The sequence below is a fragment of the Chiloscyllium plagiosum genome, unplaced genomic scaffold (assembly GCF_037043375.1).
Source record: "Chiloscyllium plagiosum isolate Xiang-an unplaced genomic scaffold, Cpla_swu_hap1 HiC_scaffold_20, whole genome shotgun sequence".
Classification (NCBI taxonomy): Eukaryota; Metazoa; Chordata; class Chondrichthyes; order Orectolobiformes; family Hemiscylliidae; genus Chiloscyllium; species Chiloscyllium plagiosum.
Window position 1 is genome coordinate 38,352,519 of NW_028270158.1, and position 24,078 is coordinate 38,376,596.

The window sequence follows — 24,078 nt, forward strand, 5'->3', positions numbered from 1 at the left end:
GCAATCTTAGACAGGGGATGTCCTGCAACATGACCTATCCAAAGCAATAGGCTTTGTAGGAGAATGTCCTCCATGCTGGAGATGTTGGCTGAAAGAAATAGTTACATCTTGCAATATTTCAGTGATGTTGTGGAGGCAGCACTGGTAGAAGTACTCTTGTAGATGTATGTGGGAAAAGAACCAATGATTCAATGCCACAAAGGAGAGTGTTGAAGTCTATGGCCTTTTATACTTGGAGTTTCATCTGTGCTCTAAGACTAGTTGTTTTAAATTCATTTGTAAGCTTGCTGAAATTGCTGTTTACTTTAGAAAGCTATTGTCCATTTCTTTGTCTTATAGTGGCATCAAATGAGATGATGCTTTCCAAATAGATACAGTTGATGGCATTCAGCTTGGTTCCCTTGATGGTAATGCTTTCTTCTGCTTGGAGTGCAGGCTGATGCAGGACTTCATTTTTTCATAAACTGATTTTTAGCCTCAAGTGCTATGTCACCTTGGGGAAAGAAATGTTTTGGTATATGTTGTAGATCTGACTGACTGTAGGTCAGGAGAGCAAAGTCATCACCAATCGATCTCTTTCTTAATCAAGTTGCCTCTCTGTATTTTTTCTATCAAGAAGAGCTTGTCCTGTTTGAATTTTCATGATGGTTATAAACTCTCAATTCTTGTTTATTCTGGCTTTTCTTTTTGTACACTCTTCATTCTTTCTCAAATTTTAGAATGTGGAGATCAGAACAGCTCAGTACACTCAGTGTATTTTAATAAAGATTCTATATATGTTTAACATTAATTCCTAGCTTTTCAATTCCATTCTTCTCAAAAACAGCCCTCGTGTTTGGTTTCTTTTCATGTTTTTTAAATTGACTAACCCTTATCACTCACTCCAGTGATTTGCATATAAATGTCTGTTTGACTTTCTCCAGAATATTCTTACAAATGGATCTAAAATCTTGGAGTTCGCTGGTCTTTTATTTTGTGACATTTTATGAAAATGAAATTTTCCTGTAGCTGAAATATATATCACTTTTTGAGTTGATGGTAGTTAAATTTAACAACAGCGTATGCTATTAGTTTTCCTCTAATCAGTAAGCTTCCATTCAGAAGCACTCTTCGTGTCTGCACTTTGCAGATAATGTTGTCCAGGAATTTTATGGCTGAGCCAGTGTTCATCATATGCACTTAATCAGGGTAGTACTCAATTATAAAACTTTGGTCTTCAGTAAAATGGAGTTCATTTCCCAGCTGTCACTTTTCTATATAACAATTGTTGCCATTTTCTATAGTTGCCCTTGTTAGAGTAAACATTTAATATGGGAGGACCTAGCATTGTTGTAGGACCTGATCAGACTCCTGATTATTTAGGAAAGGGGAGAAAGGAAATAGTTATTATTTAAACCTTTCTAACTCTGCAGAGGTTTCTTTCATTATGATTAACTTGGATCTTGTGATATATGTTTCACAAAACATATTGACTACTATGTTTTTGAAAAATCTAAATTTACAGTATGTCACTGACCTTATGAGAGAGTTAGCCAAGTAAGATTACTTATGTATGCAAATGCCTATTGACTGTCATTTTATCCTGTGTAACTGAGCTTATGGTCTATCCCTTTTATCACTTTTCATTGGCAGGAGGCATTGTACGAATGACACTGAGCCTGACAGTCGTCATTGTGGAGGCAACTGGAAATGTGACATATGGTCTTCCCGTCATGGTGGTGCTGATGACTGCCAAAATAGTTGGGGACTTTTGCATTGAGGTACCTGTTTTACTTATTTCAAATATTTAATATTGATAATGCAACCATTTTATGAAAATTCTTAAATTGATCTTTTGGTTTGTATAGAAAAATTACCTTTGTGGGAAAAAAACATAATAATAATTAACTCTGCTTTGGACAAGTCCTGTTCCACTATCATCCCTGTTAGTAGCTACACTGGCTGTTAATCAAGCAACGTTTTGATTTCAAAATTGTCACTTTTGTTAATAAATTCCTTCCATGCCTCTTCCTAGCTCTACTTCACTTTCTTTCTTTTAACATGGCTGTTTGGCCAAGCTTTTAGTCATCTGTCCAAATATCTCATCTGTATCTCTGTCATTCTTTGCTTTGTGATGGTCCTATTGAGCATCTTGGGCCATTTTATTACATTAAAAGCATTCGATTGCTGCTTTAATTGTCAACATAGTTTGTTGCATTTCCATTTTCTCTAAAATGTGAATCCAAGAACAAAAGGAAATTATCTCATCTTGCTCTGACAGCTAAGATCTGCTAACTCCATTTCTTTTCCTGTCTGCAGTTAAGCCACAGCCTAATAGCTGTGTAGTTCTGGTCATGGAAGGATGTCATTTTATTCAGGGGAATGCAGAGGAGATTCACCAGGATGTTGCCTAGGATGGAGCAGTTTAGCCATGAAGAGAGACTGGATGAATTTGGGTTATTTTCTTTCGCGAAGAGAAGCTGAGAGGGAATTTGATTTAGGAGCATGGAGAAAGTGGATAGCAAGCAGCTGTTCTGCTTTGAAGGGTCAATAGCAAAGGGATGTAATTTCATGTGAAAGGCAGCAAGGTTTAGATTTGATGATCTTTCTTCACCCAGAGGGTGATGGGGGTCTGAAATGCATTGTCTGGAAGGATTGCTGAGGCAGAAACGTCAAACTGTTAAAAGGTACTTGGGTGAACACTAGAAATTCATAATTTTCAAGGCTCTGGGCCAAAAGTGTTAGAAAGTGGGATCAATGTAGATCTAGAGTACTTTTTTCAGCGAAAACTTGATGGGTCAAAGGGCCTCTTTTGTAATGTATGATTCTATAATCTGGGACCATGGTATCCTGCTTTTGACTATACTTGTGTCATTCCAATCCTATAATATTGCCAACTTTGCTCTTAGATCATCCAGTTTAAGCCATCATTTATTCCTTTGTTACTTTTTTTTTCTCCTTACTGACAAAATGATGCTCCTAATGGAGGAAAATGAGTGATTAAACAATCCATGTCTTCAAAATCTGACTAAATTAGAACTGGTTTTGACTTTCACCCGGTTGAATAGATAGTGATGAAGTATATGTGACCATAAATAAGAAGTCTTTTTTTATCCTGCTTCAGAGGAATGTGTTTACCATTTAAGGATTGGGGTATGAACATAATGTGATTTATTTTTAAACTATAAACACAAACCAATGGAAAAACGTTCCTGTTTTGCAACTTTATCTGACAGCAATCAGTCCTTTATTGACTGAATCTGTCTAGTGTTGAGTTGTACTTAAGGATTAGTTTGGATTCGGTACTGATCCCAGTATTAACAAGTGCATGTCATTCAATACCACATTTGGAAATGCCGTACAAATCTTAAATTGGTGAATGTTTTGATAACACTCATCTCTCCCTATTAATGGGACTCACAGCTTAGTCTTTGTGTTTGATAAATTACAGCCGCCTAGCTCAGCTTTCTGTACACTTTATCATTACAACACATTTAGCAATGTCTTGGTCAGCGGTTGGATTTTATAGAGTCATACAGCACGGAAGCACACCCTCCGATCCAAATGCCGAACATGATCCCAAACTAAACTAGCCACACCTGCCTGCTCCTAGCTCACATCCCTTCAAACCTTTCCTATTCATGCACTTATCAAAATGCCTTTTAAACCTTGTAATTGTGCTCGCATCCACCACTTCCTCAAGAAGTTAATTCTACATGTGAACCAGCCTCTGTGTCTTTAAAAAAAATGCCCCTTGTCTTTATAAAACCCCTCTCCTCTCGCCTTTAAAATATGTCCCCTACGCTTGAAATTCCCCATCCTATAGAAAATACACTGACTATTAACTCTTTCTATACCCCTCCATGATTTTATAAACCTCTACAAGGTCATCTTAATTTTTTCATGGGTACAACAAAACATGATTGCTATTTTAGTTGTAATCACTTCTGATTTACTCAATACTGAAAAAACGTCAACTGGATATTTTGCAAGCAATATTTTTACTTTAATTTAACAAGATGTTTAAGCCAACTAATTCAATCCATCTGACTGCTAAAGCTAGCTTGACTAGTCCATACTAGCAAACAATTTAATACTAATTTTCATGTGTAAAGATCAGTATGATAAATTACTACCATTCAATGCCTGAAGATTGCAATGTGTAAATGTTGTACATTGCTGTAATACTGTAAGAATTTTGAACGATTTTCCACAGAAGGGATTTAGAAAAACAAAAACGCACACTTCGACTGCAGAAGAGATTTACCAGATTGGTACCAAGTATACTTAGTTACATGTACTCCTTCAAACATGTTAAGGAAATTTTGATAGAAATGCTCCTACTTGTCCTTGGGATATAAGCATCACTGATAAAGTGAACATTCATTGCCAAACACTAATTACTATTGAGCTGAGAACAACATGGTGTAGGTGCAACCATAATACTGTTTGGGGAGACGGTTCTGGATTTTGACCTCGAGATGATCCAAGAATCGTGATTATAGTTGTGGATCTTGCAGGTTTTAGTTTTTCAATATGTCTGCTACCCTTGATTTTCTGGATGGAAGAGATCACAAGTTTGGAAGGTACTTCAAAGAAGCCTTGACAAGTCCTTGCAGTGCATCTTAATAGATGATACTCACTACTACTTTGTCCATTGGTTCAGAGTAAATGCTTAAGGTGGGGTTCAGACAGGCTGCTATGTCTTAGATGGTGTCAAGCTCATGAATATTATTGGATTGCACTCATCCCAGTAAATGGAGAACATCCATCATGTTCCTGACTTGTACCTTGTACATAGTAAACAGTCTTCAGGAGTTGAGATATGAGTTACTTGCTGCAGCATCTCTAGCCACGTAGCTGTTTTTCTAGCCGCAGTGTTTATATGGCTGGTCCAGCTTTAATTGCTGGTCGATGATAATTGCCAGGATGATGATCAGGATTTAGCAAAGGTAAGATCAAGACCATTGAACATCAAGGGAGATGGTAATATTGCTTTAGTTGGAAATGTATAGCATGTGTGGCACAGATGTTAGTTGCCACTTATGACTCCTTTAGTACTGAGAGATTGTACATAGTGCTGAACACTTTGCAGACATTTTTTAATCAACCCCACCTCTCTTTTCCCCCCTCCCCATACTAGATGCTCCAGAGGTAGTGGATCTATCATTGCACCACAACAGCCCCAAGCACTGCAATCATCAGGGAGTGACTGCATTTCTGACCTGATTATCATTTAGGAGAGTAAATAAGGCAAAAATATTTCCAAAAACCTGTCAATTGTTTTTTCATTTGCATTCCAATAAGTAATTTGTTAAAAGTCCTTCAGATCACAGAAGGAATTTTATTGCCACCATTGGTAAAACTCTCCTAGTTGGATATTGGGTTGTACAGGCATGCTGCAAAACTTAAGACACTGAGACCACTTGTGGGAGTGACCAACTGAAAAAGAGCAGGATCATAAAATTATTCTGTTGCCATTCTGTGCCTGCTTTTAAAGCATTTATTGGAGATTTTTGTTCAATTATTTCAAAAGAACACAGAAAAAACACTGACTTGCATTTGTCTCAAGTGTGTCTGTACTTTGGGTAGTCCCAATGCCGAAATGACCATTGAAGCACTTTAAGTGTTGTTTGGTAGTTAGTTTTATCATGTCAGAAACATGCGTTATAACTTTATAAAGCAAGATTGTTTCCAATATACCAATATAATGAGACTCTCCGTTTAGTCTGATCTATCATATTCCTACATTGTGTTTATATTTGGGGCCTGTGGGGCAGTGGGGAAGTAAAAGTGGGTTAATGAGAGTGTTAGGAGGAAAGTTGGGGATCTGTTATCCAGGTGTTAGACCAGAACTTTCCTGTCCAATCTTTTCTTTTCTTGGGTAACTATTTGGGTAAGTACATCTGAATGGTCTGAAGTTTATAAACTTTGAATTCAGTCAGAGACTTGGAGATCTTTAAAACAATTTTTTTGTGTGAAGCAAGGACTTGAAGGCTTAGAATCATGAGCTTGTTTCAGTTTCCCAATAATTGCACCATGACTTTCCATTTAACTTTTATAATGAGTTAAATTGTACATTGTTGCTGTTTGTAGCAATGATTGAACTTTGACCGCAGCCACTTCCATTGCATTTCAAATTATTGAATGTTTTCAAGAATGATTAGTTATTGGGACTAAAAGGATCAAAGGCTATGGAGAAAAATCGGGAACAGGGTGCTGAGTTGAATAGTCAGCCAATTTCATGTTAAATAGTGGAGCAGGATCAAAGGGCCAAATAGATGACTTTTCTTTCAGGTTTTTATTAAACTATTTTTATTTGGAAGTTTGATTGCTGATTTATTGTTGAATCCATTGACTTTGGGTCTACTGCTGTTAAATAAAGATTTTTCATTTTTTCTACTTTAAGACACACATTTGAAGAACTTTATTCTCAGTTACTAAGGTATTTGGTGAAGATGCAGTAAAGTAGTAAAATAATGGAAGATTGAGCAAACATAGAGTCATAGAGATGTACAGCATGGAAACAGACCCTTCAGTCCAACCTGTCCATGCTGACCAGATATCCCAACCCAATCTAGTCCCACCTGCCAGCAGCCGACCCATATCCCTCCAAACCCTTCCTATTCATATACCCACCCAAATGTCTCTTAAATGTTCCTCTGGTAGCTCATTCCATACACGTACCACCCTCTGCGTGAAAAGGTTGCTCCTTAGGTCTCTTTTATATCTTTCCCCTAAACCTATGCCCTCTAGTTCTGGACTCCCTGACCCCAGAGAAATGACTTTGTCTATTTATCCTATCCATGCCCCTCATAATTTTGTAAACCTCTATAAGGTCACCCCTCAGCCTCTGACGCTCCAGGGAAAACAGCCCCAGCCTGTTCAGCCTCTCCCTGTAGCTCAGATCCTCCAACCCTGGCAACATCCTTGTAAATCTTTTCTGAACCCTTTCAAGTTTCACAACATCTTTCCAATAGGAAGGAGACCAGAATTGTATGCAATATTCCAACAGTGGCCTAACCAATGTCCTGTACAGCCGCAACATGACCTCCCAACTCCTGTACTCAATACTCTGACCAATAAAGGAAAGCATACCAAACGCCGCCTTCACTATCCTATCTACCTGCGACTCCACTTTCAAGGAGCTATGAACCTGCACTCCAAGGTCTCTTTGTCTAGGACCTTACCATTAAGTGTATAAGTCCTGCTAAGATTTGCTTTCCCAAAATGCAGCACCTTGCATTTATCTGAATTAAACTCCATCTGCCACTTCTCAGCCCATTGGCCCATGTGGTCCAGATCCTGTTGTAACCTGAGGTAGCCCTCTTTGCTGTCCACGACACCTCCAATTTTGGTGTCATCTGCAAACTTGCTAACTGTACCTCCTATGCTTGCATCCAATTCAGTTATGTAAATGACAAAAAGTAGTCACATTTATAGAAGTCACAATAGAAGTCACATTTATCCATTCTCTGTAATGCCTTGGGGATTAAAGGCTTAAAAAGATTGCCATTTGGAAGTATGTGCTGGGATCTGTGGGTCAGCTCTAGAGGGGTGTAATGATCTGTATCCTTCAGTGACATGTTCCATTAATTGTTGATTAATCAATATTTGAGCTAGATCAATATAGGGTGGAATATAGGAGTACAAAAGTCTTAAATTTTAATAGGAAATTGTTTTTGCTTTTAGGGACTGTATGATATTCACATTAAGCTGCAGAGTGTACCGTTCCTTGGTTGGGAACCTCCTGAAAAATCTCATGCTTTAACTGCACGGTAAGAGCCATAATAATGTCAGGCATAGTTCATACTTCATTTGTCATAAATTTAAGAGATGTATCAATTGATCATGGTTTGCATAATGATACATCCCTGCTGCTCTTCATTTCAAGCCCAGTTTCTCTTCCCATCACAGATTACATCACAGTTCACTATGAATCTAAACAAGGATTAGGTGGGGTAATGTGAAATTCCTATATTCAGAAAGTTTTTTTTTCCCCTTAATTCCTGTTATTGAAATGACAAGAGCAACCAATTTGTGATGTGCAGATTTTGAGAATTCAATTTATTTATGAAAAGACAGAAATGCGCTTTGTTTGTTGTGAGTGGTTTTGTAATCTCAAGAACCTACCATGTGGTCAAGCTTGGTTTTGTTAATTTGGCTCTCCCGACCCCAACGTATAGCTGCTGCAAACCTGGGTTTGTTCCATATTCATTCCTGCACTGACTTGCAGTTTTGTTGGCAAATCTAACAGGTTTCACACACATAATACCATATATACTCGAGTATTAGTCGATCTCATGTAAAAGTCCACCCACTATTTTTGGCCAAATAATCTGTAATTTCCATATATCTTGTGTAAATGTTGACCCTAGTTCCTTGCAGATAACAGATCAATGTTTATATGCCGGCTGTCATATCCCGCTCCAACTTTCCAGTCTGCCGTTGTTCTGCTTCCAGTCTTCTAGTCCACTGGCTGTTGTGTACCGCTCCGGGTTTTCAGAATTACCATAATTTGTCTTTTTTTCTTACCCTACAGTGTGGAAACAGGCCCTTTGGCCAAACAAGTCCACACCAATTCTCCAAAGAGTAACCCACCCAGACCCATACCCGTACCCTATTATCCTATATTTACCCCTGACTAATGTAACTAACCTACACATCCCTGAACATTATGGGCAATTTAGCATGGCCAGTTCACCTGACTTGAACATCTTTAGATTGTGGGAGAAAACTGGAGCACCCAGAGAAAACTCGAGCAGATGTGGGGAGATTGTGCAAATTCCACACAGACAGTTGCCCCAGATTGGAATTGAATCCAACCCTGGAGCTGTGAGGCAGCAGTGCTAACCTCTGAGCCAACGGATTGCCCTATAGTTTTTAAAATCTTTATTCGTTTAGAGATCAATTGAACTTCTGCTAATGATAGGGTATGAATTTTGACGGGCATGAATTTAAGTTCCTCCAAAAATAGTATCCATGTAATAGTTGACCCCATATATTTAACTTGAAAACATAGTCAAAAAACTTTTGACTATTACTCGAGTATATATGGTAAGTATTTTTAAATCCACACTCCCGTTTAGTGTGTGTGTACATGATGTATTTTACACATTATTTTTTGTCATTATAAATGTCCGATTAGTAGGCGTTTGCTTTCTGTTGATGTGGGCTGGGTATCAGGGTTTGTGGAAGAATATACTTGATTTTTGGCTGTTTGAGGTGTGTTGCAATATCATCAAATATAATGTACTTAGCAAATATAAGATGTACTTTTTTATGCATTTGACTTCATGAATTTACAGTATATCTTATTAAAGAGCTTTTCAAATTTTCATTGCTTGGCTGATTCTTCGCTGTTAAGATTTCCATTGTCTCAATTTGGAGTTACAAAACTGAACATGGGTCATCATAGGTGTTAAGTAAACATCAAATAGGTTTGAATGTATATGAAAATTGTATTTTGCATTTTTTAACACAATGGAAATAAATCTCCATATCACAAATATCATTAGTTAAATAACTTCTGGGTGTCCAAACAAAAATTCAACCCTGACCAATCGGACTCTAACCTGCTTTGTTTAAAGAGTAAACAAAGCTTGGCAGTTAACTGTCAGTCATCAAAAATAGGTTCATTCTATATTGCAAACCTTTCTCAACAGAGTCCACTTGCTAACCAATCAACACTCTCCTTTCATACAGTATAAATATTGTTTCATTTTACTTTTTATTTCTATAAAATTGCCCCGAGTACAAGGCAAGAAGCTCTGACAATTTATTTTCAGCAATACTCAAACAAAAACCTTTCCACTCCTTATAGGGAAAACCTAGGAAATACAACAATAAAATTGGTGTTTATGAATTCTGTTAAAACTGCTTCAACTAAATAACATGCACATTAAAATACAAAATGTATTGGCTACCTCAATGCATGAAATAGAGGAGCAGCATGATTTCATTGCACAATATGGCTGCAGTTCATTATTACTTAGAGCAGCATGACTGAGCACCTGGGTTACAATGTTTGTATCAGTTGTAATATGTCTGCCAGAGTTATAGTACTGCTGTCTGCTTATAGGCAATACTTACTTTAATCCCAGTATGTAAGATTAAATCTGTAATGCTGTTAAATTTGTTATAATTCCATCCTTGCTAATGGGGAAAGGGAGACTGTAAATCTGTTTTGGAGTAAAAATGATTGTCTCCTTAATGTTAAAGCTGTGGTGTATATAGGGAAGAATTACTTCCAAGGCTACTTGGTTTTGATTTTATGGAAAACTCTGACTATAAGGTACAATTTTACAAAACATCAATAAAACTTTGGAATCTCATGTACCTAAAGTGTAATTTAGTTTCATCAATCATCATTAATGAAGGAGCGACTTTGACGATTATGCATAACACACAACACATGCTATGCTGGCCTGGTTGAAAGTGCACAAATGAAGAAATTGTATTCCCAAATCTCTTTGAATAGACAAGAGTAGCGAAGCTCAAATGAAGCTATTTGTCCCATGAGGTCATGTTGGCTTTTTGGTAGTTAACTAACTAGTTTCACACCTGTGTTCTATTCCAGTATTTTCTGCAATTATTTTCTCCACATGCATATGAATTTCTCTTTCTTTTTGAAGGCCACTATCAAATCAGTTGTACAATACATACCAAATCCTAACCATGTTGTGACAACAACCTCTTTTTGTCAGGACATAACTGATTCTTTTGCCAATCATTTTAAATCATTGCATGCTGGTTACCATCTCCCCAGTAAATTTGCTTACAATTCATTAACAGTGCTTAACCAACTAAATAACATGCACTGCTAGATCCAAAATACAGCAGAAAACATAACTGACTTGTATATTCATTGCACTTCTTTGGTTTACTCTATTTAAACCCTTCATAAATTAGAAGCAGAGTTCTTTGCCATTCTTGATTGTGTTTCCATCAGCTATTTTTGTCCAAAATTAGAGATTTAAGTAAATTATGAATATCTGTTTTCATTTGAATTCAAATTATTTCTTGTCTTATTTATTTGTTTTGTTAAAAACTGTGTGTAAAATGTGATTTCTAACTGAGGAAAGAAATTAGTTGTTGCATTTTTGTGCATGTATTAAGATGTTGCATAAATGAAGTTAATATGGTCAAAATATATTTTAAAAGCAAATACTTTGTTTCAATTTTAGTGAAGTAATGAGTTACCCAGTAACTTGTTTCAAGAAACTTGAGAAGGTTGGACGCATAGTGGATATTCTGAGTGACACATCAGCTAATCATAATGGATTTCCAGTGGTAGATGAGAATCACGAGGTATGTTTTTAACTGGAGATTTTGGTGGCTAATATCCATAGAGTAGAATTTATGATGTTGACTATTCTAAAACATTTTAACTAGTGGTTTATTTTGTCACACTTCATTAGCTCAGTGCAGTCATATTGAGAGTCTTTTGAAGAAATTGTTCAAAACATGTAGTCCTGCCTGGAGCTTATGTAGTTAGCTGATGACTCACCTTACGTGTAGTGGTCTCCACAGTAATTCCATTTTCCCCATTGTTTAGCATCGTTTTTTTTTGCAGTTACTTTTCATCTTGTATGCATTGGAACAGAAAGTCTTGCAATTTTGGGAGTGATTGGAGCTGCTAATATCAAATTTTTATGGATTATTTTTCCTATGACTCCACAGTGTTTCTTAGTAAGTTTTCTTACATTTCCCTTGCCCTTTACCAGTGGAAATTATTTCCAGTCGAAGTATGATTTCCAGTTGAAGTATCGGGTGGCTTTCTATAATCCCCAGTGTCTCATTCATAAGTCTTTGCAGACCCAGGCAAATGTGTATTGGAAGCCATTTTTGATTTGAGGATATCAAAAGTGGAGTCTGATCTTGTCTTGTAGATTATCCATCTATATTGGAACACGAGCCTATGCTTTCTTTCCCCCATCTCTTTAATCCATGGTTGATGTGGCAAATTGTGTTCTTTCATTGCTGTTTGGTTGTGTATTTCTCTCAGCAAAGGCTAGAGCTCAAACATAACTTTGTTCTGCTCATTTGACCTAAGTGCTAAATATTTAACCTGTGCGAGCCACCAGAAGAGTCCTCCTTTTAAAGCTGTGTGATTTGTACTCAATCGTGTTTGTCTTTGGCATAATTTGTGGATCATAGTTCCCTACATGACAAGAATATAATTTATCTTTATTCGGCTTTTCTGGGGCAGTTGTGTTGTCCCTATCTCTGAGTCGGGAGGCGTGGGTTCAAGGCTGCCCTACAATCCATCTTTACCAATTATTTTAAAGGCATCATAAATATTTAAGATCAACTGCACTTCCTTCGTCTGCTATGCATTCCTATATTCTGCAGTTAAAAGAACAGCATTTGGCTAAACTCATGTTTTGAGAGGGGTTCAGGGACACTGAATGGAGCAACACGTGTATAATTGTTTGACTTCTTTACTTTCTTCCTCCTGAGCAAAAGACATTTGATTTAGTCTGGTATCTTAGTTTAAAATAACTAATTTCTCAGTGAATCCAAGTAAGATCAACTATTCCACAGTACAGTTTATTGACATAGAAAATGTTACTGAACCATTTGGGATTTTTGGTATTCTGTTAAGTTTGTTTACAGTTCATAAGACATCTGGGTGTTCAATTCAGAGAATTGGAAAACTTGGAATGGAAAATGTGTTGCACCCCAGGGTCTGATTGACTCACTAACTGCTGTTGTTACTCCATTTTCTCTCACTTAATTCTGTCTATATACAGTCAGCTGTGTATACTTTTATGGTCTATTCCTTATTTTGCAAACTATATTTTCTGAACCTGTTTTCATGTTACCAAAGTGGAATACTGCAGACTAAATTTGGCTTTGTTTTCAGTATACTTTATTTGACTAGTTTCTTCTTAGCAGCCATAACAAAATTGAAAAGCAAGTTAAATCTGGTTGAGTATATAACTGCTGTTTTTGATGCAGTAATTATAATTTTGTATCATAACTGTATAATTATTAAATGGCTTTTATTTTTCAGCCTGATGGTGATAATGTTGGAAGACTATGTGGTTTAATATTACGATCACAGTTAATTGTCCTTCTGAAGCATAAGGTAATCTTTCAAATAGTAAAAGGAAAACCACAAATATTGCTAATCTGAAATAAAGATAAAGTGCTGGATATACACAGGTTTATCAACATTTTCAAAGATTTTCTCTTTAGCAATGGTGCATTTTGTTTTAAATCATAAAATGTACCTTTATTTGAAAAGTGTTTATTTCTGGCTTAAATATGCAGCACAGTTTTAATTGTATAATGCTTAGATAACTGATTTTGAAGATGGCATAATCTCTTTATTTGAACAGGAGGAATGAAATTGCATTTAGTGTCCATGAGATGTAAAAACTTTTTCCAGCTGTTTTCATTATTTGTGCAGTGCAGCTATATTAACTATAACAAATCCTTTATTTTAGAATGAATTTCACATTTTTGAGGTGGACAAAAAAGCCACATGTCACCCATCTGAAACCATCAAAATACTGAAATTAAGGCCTTTATAATGTGTGTCAGAGTTGATGCAAATCTGATTAGTTAATTAATTTTTTGCTCTGAGTCTCTCTTCTATGAGAGAGTTGAGATGGAACATCTGAAAGCCTTACTGAAATGTTTAAATGCCCTTCTTTTCAAATGTCAGCCATTTATCCAAGAGAGATTGATATTTATGTAATGCATTTTGCACACACCTTCGATGCTCAAATGTATTTTGTCTGAGTGAATGAAGGAAATTGTGCATAATGATGATTTGGCATAAACCAGCTCAAATAATTTATGAACAAAATTGATCAGAACAAAAGTAGTTACACTGAAACCCTTTGGGAAATTCTGGCCCTCCGGTTTTAAAATATCAATACAAAATTATTTTCGTCCAATCACTTCCTTAATTTTTGAAAGGAACAAAATTATTGGTGACACAAATAGTTCACATTTTTTTTAGAAAGCAAATTTTCTGTATTCAAATTGTTTTTATTATTTCAGGTTTTTGTGGAAAGGGCAAGCTCAAACCTCGCACAGAAGAAACTTCAACTTAAGGACTTCAGAGATGCTTACCCACGATTCCCACCAATCCAATCCATTCATGTGTCACAAGATGAGCGAAACTGTACAATGGACTTGACCGAGTTCATGAACCCAACTCCATATAGTGTTCCTGGGGTAAAGTGATTTGGAATAGTGTTGTATGGTTGATTAGTCAATACATACAATCAATTTTAAAAAAAAAAGTTTTACTAATCGTGATGTTATTTTCAAGTTGAAATACTTGTAATGTTTGGCAAATGAGAGTAATGTAGCAAATTAATTTTAGCTTTCTCATTCTGGCAAATATGAGCATTGGTAAATAGGAAAAGGAGGAGTAGAACATTCAGCTCTTTTAGCCCACCCCACCATTCAATAAAATGACGTCTGGGTCTGTTTGTGTTTCACATTCCCATGTACCCCCAATAATTCTTGTTAATTAAGGAAATCAATCCACCTCTGCCTTTAAAAATAATTTGTGATCCTACCTCCACCACTTTCTGAGACAAAGGTACAAAGTTTCATGAGAAATAGTTTCTCCTCAACTCTGACCTAAATAGCTACCTCTAATTTTAAAACAGGACACCTTGTCCTGAATTCACCCATAAGAGAAAGCATGCTTTCCACATCCACGTTGTCAAGACCATTCAGAATTTTATAACCTTCAGTTAGGTTACCCCTCAATCTTCTAAACCTCCATTTGAAACGAGATGAGCCTAGCCTGTTGCGTCCAACCGATCCTCTTAAGATGAGCACTTATTCCAAGTTTTAGTTTACAGCATTGACATCCTTCCTTAAACAAAGAGACTAATTACCTTTAGATTTGTTGGAAGTCTTTTCATATTAAATACTTTCTGAAAGTACACTAGGCTGTAACACAAAGGGTTTTGGGTCTGTGTAGGGCCGTACTTGAAAAATAAATAGTAGAAGGAAGATGTCCTTTTTTAAAAAAAAACAAGCACTCTGATAAAAGTGCAGGAATCCTAATGATGGTAATAAAAATAGACAAGCTAATAGTTATGTAGACATCATGATTAGGTCATAGCTACTGAATAAACATAAAGGAGCCAAACACCAACTTGGACATAAAAACAGAAAATGCTGGAGAAACTTAACATGCCTGGCAGCAGAGAAACATCCTTAACACTTTGAGCTCACAAATTCTTCTTTGGAACGCTTAGAGTTTTTGAACTCAAACTCTGTTTTTCTCACCACAGATGCTGCCAAACCTGCTGAGTTACACTCAAATTTTTCCTTTACTTCTATGGTTTGTTTATCATTTCCCATCTTAATACTTCTCTCTTTTGCTTTGCCTGTATGATTTAATTTACCATATCTTTCCAGATGTTAATTCTAGCATAACCATCCTTCCCCATGAATCAGAATCCACTTCTCCGAAACTATTGTTTGAACCAAGTAATCTTGTGATCATGATTGATTTAGGATGTGTAGCCTGCAAGAAGGCGCAAGTTTTGTGCAAATTTTCAAATCGATTATTTGCTTTTGTTTTAAAAGGAGGCATCTCTTCCTAGAGTCTTTAGACTGTTTCGTGCTCTTGGCTTGAGACATGTCGTGATATGTGATGGTTCTAATGGGGTGAGTAGTTTGAAAAAAATGTTATGGAAAGTGTTTGTTTTGGGGTTTATTTGAACATTCTTCTGCAGAAAATGTGAAAAAAAATTGAAATATTTCTAAATAAAATGGTTTAATACAAGTTTACAGAACAAGAACATGCAGAGCTTTTAAGTAAATTAATTAATATTGGAATGCATGTTGTTACCCAAAGATTGGCCGATAGACAATTGGCTCTCCTGTTTCTTTCTGATTTTATTTGGAATACATCTGCAATGAGTCTTTACCAGCACTATGATTTATGGCTCTAAGGAGATACTTGGGGAAGATAAAATGAGAGCAAATAGTGAAGTGCAGAAAAGGCTGTGAAGGCATTAAACTGTTTTAAATGGAAAACTTGTGAACATGACATTCAGCAGACTTAGGAAGCACATGTAAAAGTATAGGAGATTTTTTTTTAATTTAAGCCAAGTAAGAAAATATAGACTAATGAATACTTTGCCAAGCATTGAATTTTCTTCTCTTCAAAAACTCTTGGCCTGTAAAAGTGTTGTATGTTTTATATTTTAAATCATTTATGAAAACAACTACCATTTGAGTGATCTAACTATTCACTTGCCAAAAAGTCAATAGATTTTACAGGACAGAAGGAAACCATTCTGTAGTTTTCTGGAGTATCCAGTCATCACCATTTCCACAATTTTATCTTTGTAGCCCAGATTTTTCTCCCCAGTGCCTACCCAGTTCCCTTTTGAAATTGTTTCCACTTCATCCACCCTTGGAGGCAAGGTATTCGAAGGCATATTGAAGTACCTTCTCATATCTCCTCTTTCCATAGCAGCAGAAGTAGGCTATTTGGCCCATTGATTCTGTGCCACCATTCAATCATGGCTGATATATTTCTCAACCCCTTTCTCTTGCCTTCTCCCCATAACCTTTGATCCCCTCACTAATCAAGAAACTACCTATCTCTGACTTAATGACACTCAATCACTTGGCCTCCACAGACTTCTGCAGCCATGAGTCCACAGGTTCAATATCCTGTGAGTGAAGAAACTCCTCCTCATCTCAATTCTCAAGGGTCATCCCTTCACTCAGAGGCTGTGTTCTCTGCTTCTCAGCATTCAGCAAGTTTCAATGAGATTTCGTCCCACCCCGCCTCATCCTTCTAAACTTTTATTGAGTACAGATCCAGAGTCCTCAACTGCTTCTGATATGACAAGCCCTTCATTCTTGGGATAATTCTTGTAAGCCTTCTTTGGACCCCTTCCAAGACCAGCACATCTTTCCCTAAAGATTGGCCCAAAAAGCTCTCTACTCCAAATGTGGTCTGACCTGACCCTTGTGCCATTTGCACAACCCACTGTATCCCCTGTCCAGAAATGCCAAGAAATAAAGCATCTTTTCACATGAAGCTCCTTTTCATCAAATATTTTCAATCTGCCTAGTGGGCGGCACGGTGGCCCAGTGGTTAGCACTGCTGCCTCACAGCGCCTGTAGACCCGGGTTCAATTCCCGACTCAGGCGACTGACTGTGTGGAGTTTGCACATTCTCCCCGTGTCTGCGTGGGTTTCCTCCGGGTGCTCCGGTTTCCTCCCACAGTCCAAAGATGTGCGGGTCAGGTGAATTGGCCATGCTAAATTGCCCGTAGTGTTAGGTTAAACGGGTAAAGGTAGGGGTATGGGTGGGTTGCGCTTCGGCGGGTCGGTGTGGACTTGTTGGGCCGAAGGGCCTGTTTCCACACTGTAAGTAATCTAATCTAATCTAAAAGTAAGTAATCTAATCTAATCTAAAATATTGAAGAAGTGCATAGGTGAAAACATTAATATCTAGTTCTGGTCGCAAGCCTTTTACTGCTATAATACTTTAGATTATAAATTTTTTAAGCAGAAATAGGAAAATGCCCTAAGCTTCAGAGCAGCTTGAGTTTGAAAGTAATAAGGAGGAGAAACTGAGGTCTGCAGATGCTGGAGATCAGAGCTGAAAATATGTTGCTGGAACAGCACAGCAGGTCAGGCAGCATCCAGGGAACAGGAGAATCGACGTTTCGGGCATAAGCCCTTCTTCAGGAATGAGGAAAGTGTGTCCAGCAGGCTAAGATAAAAGGTAGGGAGGAGGGACTTGGGGGAGGGGCGTTGGAAATGCGATAGGTGGAGGGTGATAGGTCAGAGTGGGGTGGGGGCGGAGAGGTCAGGAAGAAGATTGCAGGTTAGGAAGGCGGTGCTGAGTTCGAGGGATTTGACTGAGACAAAGTGGGGGGGAGGGGAAATGAGGAAACTGGTGAAATCTGAGTTCATCCCTTGTGGTTGGAGGGTTCCTAGGCGGAAGATGCGCTCTTCCTCCAACCGTCGTGTTGTTGTGGTCTGGCGATGGAGGAGTCCAAAGACCTGCATATCCTTGGTGGAGTGGGAGGGGGAGTTGAAGTGTTGAGCCACAGGGTGGTTGGGTTGGTTGGTCCGGGTGTCTCAGAGGTGTTCTCTGAAATGCTCCGCAAGTAGGCGGCCTGTCTCCCCAATATAGAGGAGGCCACATCGGGTGCAGCGGATGCAGTAGATAATGTGTGTGGAGGTGCAGGTGAATTTGTGGCGGATATGGAAGTTTCCTTTGGGGCCTTGGAGGGAAGTGAGGGGGGAGGTGTGGGTGCAAGTCTTGCACCTCCTGCAGTTGCAGGGGAAGGTGCCGGGAGTGGAGGTTGGGTTGGTGGGGGGTGTGGATCTGACGAGGGAGTCACGGAGGGAGTGGTCTTTACGGAACGCTGATAGGGGAGGGGAGGGAAATATATGCTTGGTGGTGGGGTCCGTTTGGAGGTGGCGGAAATGACGGCGGATGATACGCTGTACATGGAGATTGGTGGGGTGGTAGGTGAGGACCAGTGGGGTTCTGTCCTGGTGGCGGTTGGAGGGTCGGGGCTCAAGGGCGGAGGAGCGGGAAGTGGAAGAGATGCGATGGAGGGCATCGTCGACCACGTCAGGGGGGAAATTGCAGTCCTTGAAGAAGGAGGCCATCTGGGTTGTACATTTTTGGAACTGGTCCTCCTGGGAGCAGATGGGGCAGAGACGAAGGAATTGGGAGAATGGGATGGCGTTTTTACAGGGGGCAGGGTGGGAGGAGGTGTAGTCTAGGTAGCTGTGGGAGTCGGTGATTCTCCTGTTCCCTGGATGCTGCCTGACCTGCTGCGCTGTTCCAGCAACACATTTTCAGCTTTGAAAGTAATAAGCATAGTAACACTTGTGGATATGTCTAGGTGTGAACTGCAATTATCGAGGAGGAAAGTAATGATTGCTTAAGAACTAGGTGTTTGCTAAACAATTTTTGAAAATATCTTAAAAAGTAAAAGCCACTATAATATATAACTGAATTTAATTGAAGAGCTGAAGTTAAACTTTGTGATACAAATCCAGCTATTTGACCTTTTAGTTAAATCAAACTTGGTGCAAAATAGCCATGATTTAATGCTAACAGCTTATCGTTTTTCTTGTAGGTAATTGGAATTGTTACCAGGAAAGATCTTGCCAGATATCGTTTGCATAAAGGGCAGCTGGAGGAACTTGAAATGGCACATACATGATTTCATCTGTGCCTTTGTTCAGGAATAGAGATGCACTGGTGTTTTAACTTTGTTTATAATTCTGGTTAAAACATTTTATTCAGCCAGCATTTTGTTGCACTTCACGTAAATGGAACCTTGTACACCAGGATATTTTCTGGAAGGGTTACCATATTGTGCCAGAATTAACTTGTTTGCACTGTAACTTGGTAAAATTGTACAGTCTTATATTAATATGTTTTAAGCTGAACAGACACATGCCTTGCACAGTTTCCTGCTATTCTCTCTGGATCATGTTACTTGGAAAGAATGAAGCAATATATTTTTGAAGCTGCTCCTACATGGTTAGTTGAACCAGAATCTGAATTCCAGTTCAAGAAATTGTGCTATTCTGACTCTGATCTTTTAGAATGGGTTGTAAACTGGGGGAAGCATCCAGGATAATTTTACAAATATTGTGAAAGTTCAAGTTGATCTCTTCAATAAGAATTCACTATGCCTAAATGAGTATACTAAGATGCTGCTGGAGCTCCAAGTCTCAGTATGGAATCTCTAAAATCAGTCAATTAATATATTGTGCTGACTATGTCTTGCTGGAGATCAGTTACAGAGGAGCTGTAAGCATAGTGGTTGCACATCTGTGCAAAGCTTTGTTCTCTGCTGATTTCTAATGTTCAACTGTAAACAGGAAAACCTGCCTTTCTGGAACATGAAAATGTAAAAGTGATTATCTTTCACCAAGGCAATTTAATGGTAAGATATGACTTATTTAAATGTGCCTTTGCATGAAGGTGGAGTTGTACTGCAGATAGTGTAGGACTAAATTCTCACAGAAGTGTCATAGTGCTCAGCTGCTTTGTAGGTGGGAACAGATCTTGATACTATTTCTGAGGTATACTGTCCCTTTAATGTTGGTAGGTCCCCTGAGATTGCTTTGCATTCACATGTGGTTATAGTTCCAATCATGAAACTGAGTGCAGTGTAATTTCTGTAAACTCGGTTGATTGGGTACTATTTGCATGAAAAATCCCTATGATCTTTTTCTAATTTATTAAATCAGATTTTTTTTTTAAAAAGAGAGGTAGCAGGTGAGCTTTTCGAGGAATTTTTTTTTTAAAAGGAATTTTGACTTCTGTACCAAAATATAAATTGGCTAACAATAAAGTGAGATTTGATTGAGGGTTTTTAGTATTTTAGTGTTGTATTGTTCTTCCACAAGTTCTGATGATAAAATGCTGACATGCACGCATTGCGTTTATTTTAGATCACTGTTTCTCTTATTTTTTGCATTATATTAGTGAACAATAATAGCCTCACTTCAAACTAAAGAGGTCAGCAATGCTGGAGGAGGAGCTAAACTTCCACATGGTGCTTCAAGTAAATAATCAAGGTTTTAACAAAATGACATTTGGATAGCTAATCAGTATCTTTATTGCTTAGGTAGTGACTTGTATGTCATCAAGTTCGATTTTGTACTCTTGATGTCTGAACCATTAACATAATAACTATGTGAATAAATATAAAGGTAAAACTGTACAACAGATAAAAGCTTAGGCTTTTAAAACAATGGGGTGTTTTTTGGCCAAAAATTTAAAGTATAATTGGGCTCATGCAAATGTGACTTATTTCCTGTTTGGGGGAAAAATTGACTAGCTTCAATGTTTTCCTTTTAAAATTATTCACATTCATGAATCTAAAAATTCAAATTTGTACTATATTCCTTTTGGATTCCCAGATCAAAGTTAGGATTGTCAGCTGCAGAGCTAATACTCTTCTCTGTACAAAGTGTCTTCACTCCAACCTCAGAAGGACATTTCTTTTCCCCAGCCCCATCTTCATGATGAATGTTCATCCTCCAAGCCAGCCAACCTTATGACTTCTGGGTGAAATTGCCAAATCTTGGACATCCTGAATTTAGACTACCAAAAGTCTTTCTATAGCTATAACGCCAACAGAGATCAGAAATAGTGATTTCAAACTCATCTCCAAGAAGAGAGAGGCAATGATCCAGTTCCTTTTAATTTTCCAAGAATGATTTTCATGCCCAACATCTTGTCTTCAAGTCCATCATTACTTAACTAAAAGTTCTTTCAAAATTGATGTCATTGTTTTTGTTTTTTTTTGATGAAAGGATGACCATCAGTGTTACACCTGAAAATGCTTGGTGATGTATATGCAAAGTTCAGCTGCAATCTGATTAAAGCATATTGAACTTTTTATAAAAAGGATAGGAAATATAAAGTTATTTTGTTGTTGTATTCACATGCATGAAACAGTTAACAAATCTTGCAATTATATGTTAGAATTTGCTACTGTGGATTTTGAATCTGTCCATGAGTGTGGTATTTGTTGGAGTGCTTACCACTGATGAATACATTTGAGATAAAAATGTTAAGACCTATTTTTTACAACAAGGTCAAACCATTTGTTCAGCTGTCTGTACAGCTTTCTCCTTCATTATGTCAGTCTTCTCTCCCCTTCTCTCCATGGGAAGCTCATCTCACCTACATGTTGGTTGAACTCATTCACAGTGGAGTCAAGGTTCTTTTTTGGGTGCTAAACTATTTCAAATTTTGTGAGTTTTGAGAAAATATTTCACCCTGAAAATATCTGAACTAATCTATTGCTGAACATAGAATTTGCTGCAAGTCAGAACATAATCATGAAAATATGTTTGAAAAATGACTAGGTTTTCCCATTTTTAGGCTGTTATTCTCAGTTTCATGGCAGGTGTCCCACCATGGATCACAGTGACTTTTCTCCATCTACTTTCCTCTTCTCACCTCATTAATTGTATTATTGCCTGCGTATTTATGCCAGTCTGCATCCCTGGCATCCTTCTCGTGCAATCATGCAACAGGAGAGGCAAAGTTCCGACTGCTGCTGGGACGTTTCAGTATACAAACCTTTGGCGTCATATTTAAAGCTCAGCTGCAGACTATTTCAAATGCTGCAAACCAGGAATTAGCTCACACAATCCTCTTCGCAAACTGAAATGTCTTAGTCAAGGGAGATTGGCACCTGCTTTCTATATGGCGACCTGGAGATTCTGATGGATGGTGAGGTTGAGAGGGAGGACTAACCCCTGCCTGTCAGCCCACTCCGAGGAGGCCAAGGCAGCTGGCGTGGACGTGGGGATTGTGGTCAGCACGGTATCCAGGGTTTTATGGAATGTACAGGAGAAAGAAGTAATATCTCTCTCTTTTTCTAACTCTGCCTTTTGAACCTTCTCTCAAACACTCATGAACTGCAATTCTCAACATTATATGCAGCATATCCACTTAAGAGTCCTCATCCATCCCATCCTCCAAAACTACTAATCCTTCCTGCCCTCTGTAGATTGCATAGCCTTTTTTACCCAGGGCCTGGCAGCCTGCAAGTACCTCCAAAGTCAATGAATGCTGAGAAATGAAAATAAAAGCCATAAGATACATTTTCGTAGATGCATTTGTGTGCAAAGTGACTTGGCCGGAGCACGTTTCTGTCCTCTGGAGTGAAGCCCTAAGGGGGTGAAGTCGATTGAGGTGAGATTAGCTAGTAATGAGATACAAATGCATGAAAATAAGGAAATTGCCAGCATTTATAACTTTGTTGAAGCCTTAATAGAACAATTAGAAGTTTTTTTTTCCTCAATGTTGGGATTTAAAGTCTTGCAATATTTTCCCATATTGCTTGCCAGTACCCACACTGCTTAAGAGCTGGGAAAATTGGTGGAGTTTGATTAATGGAGCTAACTCACTAAAAATGAGCATTTTTAGTTGTTGTCCATAGACTGATTTAATACAACTGAAAATGACAAAAAATTTAGTTAATTTGATGTCACTTTTTTCTAGATAAAATAAATTGAGCTTTTGAAACATACCTATTAGTGTTTTTCTAACCTAAAGAACCATCTTAATTTTTAAGGATATCCTTGAATACACCTGCTATGAAACTGAGAATAATAGCCTACACCTTGTTAATCCATCATCTTCAATCTCAAAATCCCAGTCAAGATTCATTAATTCTCTCTTTAAGCATCTCTGATTTTTCATTGTTCCAGCAATGGTGATCATAACTTCAACAGTAACAACCCAAGGCTCTGGAATTCTCCCTGAACCTTTCTGCTTTCAATTTATCCCCTCTAAAGTCCACATATTTTTATTTTTTGATTGTACATTTAAATGGGAAAAATAGCTTTTTTGAAACAAAAAAAGGTTGAGAATGGCTGTACTTAAAGCAAGTAATTTGACATTTATTGTAAATACTGTCTACAGGAAATTTTACAGTAGTAGTTTTGCAGATGAGCTGGAGCCAAGGATTATGTAGAAAAAGATTCATCAGACAAAAGTAGGTCTGATGTAGTTTTGGTTGACAAAGGCCTTCTGCCTGTCAAAATTTGTGATTAGCTTCTATGTGGCTGAACAAGATAGTGAGAATTCTGGATTAGTGGTGCTGGAAGAGCACAGCAATTCAGGCAGCATCCGAGGACAGGCAAAATCGACGTTTCGGGCAAAAGCCCTTCATCAGGAATAAAGGCAGAGAGCCTGAAGCATGGAGAGATAAGCTAGAGGAGGGTGGGGGTGGGGAGAGAGTAGCATAGAGTACAATAGGTCAGTGGGGAAGGAGATGAAGGTGATAGGTCAGGGAAGAGAGGGTGGAGTGGATAGGTGGAAAAGGAGCTGGGCAGGTCGGACAAGTCCGGACAAGTCGAGTTGCTGGAGGTAGAAACTAGGATGAGGTGGGGGAAGGGGAAATGAGGAAACTGTTGAAATCCACATTAATGCCCTGGGGTTGAAGTGTTCCGAGGCGAAAGATGAGGCGTTCTTCCTCCAGGCGTCTGGTGGTGAGGGAGCGGCGGTGGAGGAGGCCCAGCACCTCCATATCCTCGGCAGAGTGGGAGGGAGAGTTGAAATGTTGAGCCACTGGGCGATTTGGTTGATTG

The 24,078-nt window shown here is 38.2% G+C and overlaps 1 protein-coding gene across 1 annotated transcript in view; it reads left to right on the forward strand.

Moving 5' to 3' along the window:
• The window catches only part of clcn7 (Cl-/H+ antiporter 7), a 71,064-nt gene extending 50,730 nt beyond the window's left edge, over nucleotides 1–20,334 (forward strand). Inside the window, exons 19-25 of the mRNA XM_043711567.2 lie at nucleotides 1,633–1,760; nucleotides 7,672–7,757; nucleotides 11,166–11,289; nucleotides 12,998–13,072; nucleotides 13,996–14,172; nucleotides 15,550–15,630; nucleotides 19,089–20,334. Coding sequence (XP_043567502.2) covers nucleotides 1,633–1,760; nucleotides 7,672–7,757; nucleotides 11,166–11,289; nucleotides 12,998–13,072; nucleotides 13,996–14,172; nucleotides 15,550–15,630; nucleotides 19,089–19,175 — 758 coding nt within the window. The 3' untranslated portion in view covers nucleotides 19,176–20,334. The remainder of the gene's footprint in view (nucleotides 1–1,632; nucleotides 1,761–7,671; nucleotides 7,758–11,165; nucleotides 11,290–12,997; nucleotides 13,073–13,995; nucleotides 14,173–15,549; nucleotides 15,631–19,088) is intronic.
• Nucleotides 20,335–24,078: the final 3,744 nt, after the last annotated feature.